This window comes from Natrix helvetica (genome assembly GCF_964273705.1).
Source record: "Natrix helvetica genome assembly, chromosome: 1".
In the NCBI taxonomy this organism is placed as follows: Eukaryota; Metazoa; Chordata; class Lepidosauria; order Squamata; family Natricidae; genus Natrix; species Natrix helvetica.
Window position 1 is genome coordinate 287,719,535 of NC_138548.1, and position 6,000 is coordinate 287,725,534.

The following is a 6,000-nucleotide window of genomic DNA, read 5'->3' on the forward strand; positions in this document are numbered from 1 at the left end:
AAGGCCTATAGAGATTTTTTTTCTTGCCACACCTATACATAATACAGTCTCACTTCAGATTTACAAAGAAATTCAGTACTTCAGTCCCTGTTCTCCCTAATTTTACTTATATTAACCATATCTATTGCATTGGACAAAAAAGTAGTATTAATGCTAACTAAATTTCATATATTAAATTAATGTCCATAAGCATATATATGTGATATTACGTATCTCATTTTTTCTGCAACACAGAGGCAAGACTTTCGTGCTGGTCAGTGCAAATGGTCTTCCTTTTATCATATTGTGATAACAAAAACCCCATTCTGTTCTTCCATTGTTTCATTTTTCGTATGATGATTTTCTGCATTTTATGATCTATCTGCAGTGGCACATTGAGGATGATGGAGATAAATGTCAGTCTTTTTAAAAACCCTCTATTTTTCTTCCATCAATGTATTTCTTTCATGTTCTATATTAATGGTGTCCTAGTAGGTAATTGATAATAGTGATGTATAGAGATTACGTTATTAGTGAATCTAACTGGCAGCTGTTAATGTAGGTCTAGTTAATTCTTCATTCTCATTTAGGCCAAGAGCTAATTGTGAATGCTGCTTACCAAGAATTCATTCATTCCCTGAGTTTTATAGGTTGCAATATGAAAGAACTGTAAATGGCTGTCATTCCCATCTTAAAACAGGATTAACATACAAAATATAATAACAGTATAATAAAATAATTATTTCATTAGTGCTTCTGTGGAAAGAGATTCTACATATTATCCTTATTTTCTTTTCTCATCGTATCTTTTGTTGCATTTTCTTTTTCGGTAGATCCCTGTCTGGACGCATAGTTGGTGGAGTTTGGTGGTTTTTTACTTTGATCATCATTTCATCTTACACAGCCAATTTAGCTGCATTTCTAACAGTCGAGAGGATGGTGTCTCCCATAGAGAGCGCAGAAGACTTGGCCAAGCAAACAGAGATTGCTTATGGGACTTTGGATGCTGGTTCTACTAAAGAATTCTTTCGGGTAAGAGAAATTAGTTCTGATTTTCATGTACAAAAGCAAGATTCGTGCTAGCCCAGGAAATATAGCCCATCTGCCAGATACCATAAATACCCTTGAAACATAGAGTAATTATACGTTTCCACAGATTACTGAGTAATTACACTTAGCAGCATCAAAAGTAATTACCCTGTGACTTGTAGTTCAGGTTTAGAGAATAATAAATACTTAGTTAGCTCTGTAATTTAATGGCACCATTTACAATATGCAAATATATTTAAGTAATTCAACAGTGGCTTACATACCAAGCTACCAAAAGTACACTTCTTTTCTGTGGTCTAGTTTCTTCTGTCTCTCACTTCTCTCTAATGTTTTCTTCAGTCTTCCTGCTCAAGTCTGTGGATTGCAGTACAGTTCTGTTGCTTTTATTCTCAGTCCGATGAGTTTGACTAATATGGAGTCAAACTATTTCAGTGTTGTCTATTCCAAGTGGCAGTTGTTTTCCAGAAGGCTTTCCTATCCCAATATCCTTTAAATACCAGAGATTTGAGGAATTCAAATTGAAACACCTGATTTGCATGCTTTCCCTTTTGCCACTAAATTACATTTCCTTTTTAGGATTAGAATTTAGCAAACGTGCTACCACTTCCAACATAATTCCTAGAATCTGGCTTTCACAAAAGCTTTTAAGTTTTAAATTATTTTTTCTTCCATCTCCCTTCTGCTTAAGGTAATTTTTATTCCATAAAATGTGCCAATGAATGGCACCAATTCATACAATCTATCCATTTCTCTGTTCACCTCTATAAACCAGCCCCTAATTTGAGTAAGATCCTTTCTTTAGCTGTGCACCGTGTAGGCACACACAGCCCAACAAATTTGTGTCTTCCTTGGTGTATGAATCTCTGCTCTGTGTATTAACGCATGCTAAGAGCAGCGGATTTATGCTATTCTGGACAGAGATCTAAAATAGCGGTTTTTGAGAAGATGTGGACGTACATGAAGTCAGCTGAGCCCTCTGTTTTCGTGCCGACAACAGAAGAGGGGATGAAGCGTGTGAGGAGATCCAAAGGGAAGTATGCCTACCTGCTAGAGTCCACCATGAATGAGTACATTGAACAGCGAAAACCATGTGACACCATGAAGGTGGGAGGTAACTTGGATTCCAAAGGCTATGGCATTGCAACGCCAAAAGGTTCGCCCCTGAGGTAGGTAGATTGAATGTGTTGCTTCTTTCCCTTCACCCCCAGCAGTTGATGCATCCATAAACATGCTGCTAATTTTCATTACCACAGTATAGCTAATAAAACTGGGGGAGGAAGGAAAATGGAAAAGTAATTTATGAGCAGGGAAGTTTACTGCCAGACTGCTTCTAAATGGTGATAGAACTTCCAGGATTCCTGAATGCTGTAGCCTCACTCCTATATTTGTTTCTTTGCTAAACGGACCCAAACTGTAAGAACAAAAGAAATTCGTGACAACTTGGCTATTGCTTAATGGAGCATTGTTTTGATATAATGTGATTGTTCTCTGGTGTGCATGCCAATCGTGTAATATATATTATATCTCTTCTTTGGTTAAAGAGATTCTAGTATAAAAATATTTAGGTATGTGCATGTCTGAGCAAAGAAATACAAATATATATAGGACAACTAAATGGAAAAGCTAAGTGTTTTCCTGCTAGGTAGACAACAAATGGATGAAAGGACAATTATCTCCATTAGCTGCTGATAGAAGCTAGTTAATAACATGTACTGTATGCAAAGGTTGCAAAAAAGATGTTATGTTGTCCATAAAATTGTAGACAGAATGTAGCTCTCACAATCATAGCATACAAAATGCAAGTGGCTCAGCAAAAGAAAAGATTACAAGGATCCACCAGCCACCAAGACAGAAAAGACAATAGCTATGCAGAGAAAAAGTCTGTAGATAGGATTACGTAGAAGGTAGGGTTGCAGGAATCCACCAGCACGTTAGGTATGCAAAGAACACATATCCCATAGTATTAACCACAAAATATAATAATATAACAAATATGTTTGGATTTTCTCACTACAACCAATATACTCGGTGAGGGAAAGACAAGAACTGCCAGGGAAAAAAATCAAGGCATAGATATGAACCTGGGGATTGAACAAGGAACAAAATAGCCAGCTGTGATTTGCAATGTTCATTTTCAATGTAAATCCTAAATGTATATTAAAATATTTTCTTTTTTCCTTTAAAGATGCAAATACACATAGTATACCCAACCACAGAAAGAGAAAGAGAGAGACAAATGCTACTGTTGATTTCATCTTCTTTTTCAAAATGTCCTTCTGATATGTCAATAGAGTGGGACAGAATAATAAGTTAGACATATTTGTTCTTGATTTACTTTCCAGTTCAATAGAAGCAACCAGGAGGGAACATTTTGCTTTTCCATTGGATCTAATGGTGCTTTTTTTATATACATATGGCCTCAGTTTCTGTCTCATTATGTTTTTGTTATTTGTGGTCATTTTAACTGCTTATCTAATGCTATATGCTCTTCAGACAACTTCTGGCATCTATTCCATTATCTGGAAATATCCAAGAATTGCATCTTATTTTGTAACTGACTCAGTGTTCCATCCAAGTCAGTATAAATTTAACCATTGAAGTCAATCGGATCATAATGTTATATGTAAGGTATCCATTTTACAAATGATTCCCCAGATGTAATGGATCATTTAGGCAGAATCATGGACATCAGTGATTATTGATTTCAGGTCCTTCTCACATTTCTAACTAGTTTATATTAAATAATGTAATGTCCCATCATAGTATAATGTTTAAGTGCAGATTATTCATTAATTAATTAAGTTGATGTGTTAACATCTGAAGACCTAATTTCAAATTGGAATCATGAAAAATCATACAAGTCAATATATGACTCTGTTGTCTTCATCCAGTATGAAAACAATGGGCATGTCTAACATGGGGAGAGGCTGAAATAATGTATCTAATTCTATGGAAACATCCATAGCATCCTAGATGAAACCATAACTATCAAAGAGTGGCTGCATATTAAAATCTTCCCTGACTACTTCCATCATTGCAACCTCTTGGATTGCAATGTGTTCGGATTGTTTGGTCAGTGCCATTTTTCTCAAACTATCCTGGGAAATACCTATTGTTGAAGCATTCTACTGATTCCCAACTTTTATGTCATCACAAGCTACAGTTCTAGATTAAGGACTGATCAGGCTGCATGCATGAAATTTATGGATAATTCTATACCTGCTCATTTAGAAATAGGCTCTACAGCTTCTAGTTGCTCATTCTTCAGTAAGGTTTCTTCTTAACCCTACTGAAGTATTCTCAGATCAGGGCTGAAAAAATTCAGATGGCCCCAGATCACTAGATGTATCTGTACCTATATCTGTATCAGTGGTAGGATCCAAAAAAATTACTACTGGTTCTGTGGGTGTGGCTTGGTGGGCATGGCAGAGGAAGGACACTGTAAAATCTCCATTCCGTCCCCGCTACAGGGGAAGGTTACTGCAAAATCCCCATTTCCTCCCGATCAGCTGGGACTCTGGAGGCAGAGAATAGATGGGGGTGAGGCCAATCAGAGGTGGCATTTACCGGTTCTCCAAACTACTCAAACTTTCTGCTACTGGTTCTCTAGAACTGGTCAAAACCTACTGAATACCACCTCTGATCTGTATGCCATCTAGGAATTATTAGGATGTTTTGAAGCATAGATCTAAGAAATCTACTCACCAAGATTTTTAATTTTAATGATATTTGGAATCTAATTGCTAAATGTATGGATAAGACTTGGCCAGAATTCTTTTGTATTAGAAAAATATCACTTCCTTCACTTTTACTTTAGCCAAGTGAAACTCTAAAAGGTTCTCACACAATGTAACCTTTATATAATGCTCTTTTGAAGTTATTACTAAATTTCTAGATACTATTAATAGCTGGCTCAATGGAGATTATATAGTCATTTAATTTGATTTGGAGCTATTCATTTTATTATAAAAAATAGCAAATGATTTATTGGTTATTGATCAAAATCAAGATTGACTGACTGATAGCAGAAGATGACAAATGCATGCGAACAGCAGCAATTGAAATTATACCAAGAAGCATTCAGCATATATTGCAGTATTACTGGTCTAAAACCATAAGAGAATAATGCCATATTTATATTGTGTTGGCCAGTAGTGTTGAAATAGTAATGTAAACCATTTGCTGGCTGTGAATTATTATTTCAACACATTTGTACACAGAGCTGTTTTGGAATGGCTGAGTTACATAGCTGTTTTTTTAGGAAGGGGGTCTGTTGCGTCCAATTTCAGAGTAGCTGCTAAAATAAACCTTAACAGGCAATCTTTGAGGGACAGACCTGAGTGTGCCACATGCACCTATATATACATGCAAGATTGGTAGCCCAAGTATACACATGTAAGAAGCTGGAGCTTCACATGGCTGTTTAAAATACATTAATATATGTACAATAGTTCTTCTTGCTCTTTCAGTGCACAGCAGCTAGTAGCTATACTCTCTTCAGCTTCTCCATGGATATATGCCACATCTGCACCTTAATTTTGTCACTATGTTTTCCTATTAATTCTATATCAAATTTGCAACAATATGGAATAGGCAATATTGGGGGAATCACACTAAGATAAACAGATAGATTTTAACCTTAAGGGAGAGAGAAAGATATATTCTCTAACTGGTTTTTCTTTTAAACAGGTAAACTATAAACATAGCTCCCCAGGAGTCCCATTAACCTTTATGCCAATTATCACAAAACATTTAAATGAATAAAACATTCCTTTTCAAAAAGTCAGAAAAACTAACATACTTCAGAGGAAAGATGGCAGGAGTCTCTCTTTTTCTGCAGTAAGTCTTGGACTGCTAGACACTGGGAAATGTTGAATGAGTTTAAAGAGAGAGCTACTTGCTTCAAATACTTTGGCTTATACCTGTATATCAGTCATCATCTTGGTCTAAATCAAGTCTTATGCCATCTAT

At 35.9% G+C, this 6,000-nt stretch overlaps 1 protein-coding gene across 3 annotated transcripts in view; it reads left to right on the forward strand.

The window, feature by feature from the left end:
• Positions 1–6,000, forward strand: part of GRIA1 (glutamate ionotropic receptor AMPA type subunit 1) — a 264,406-nt gene that overhangs the window by 235,451 nt on the left and 22,955 nt on the right. For all 3 annotated transcript variants that reach the window (XM_081934955.1, XM_081934954.1, XM_081934956.1), the window contains exons 12-13: positions 813–1,011; positions 1,948–2,195. In XM_081934955.1, the coding sequence (XP_081791081.1) occupies positions 813–1,011; positions 1,948–2,195 (447 nt within the window). The remainder of the gene's footprint in view (positions 1–812; positions 1,012–1,947; positions 2,196–6,000) is intronic.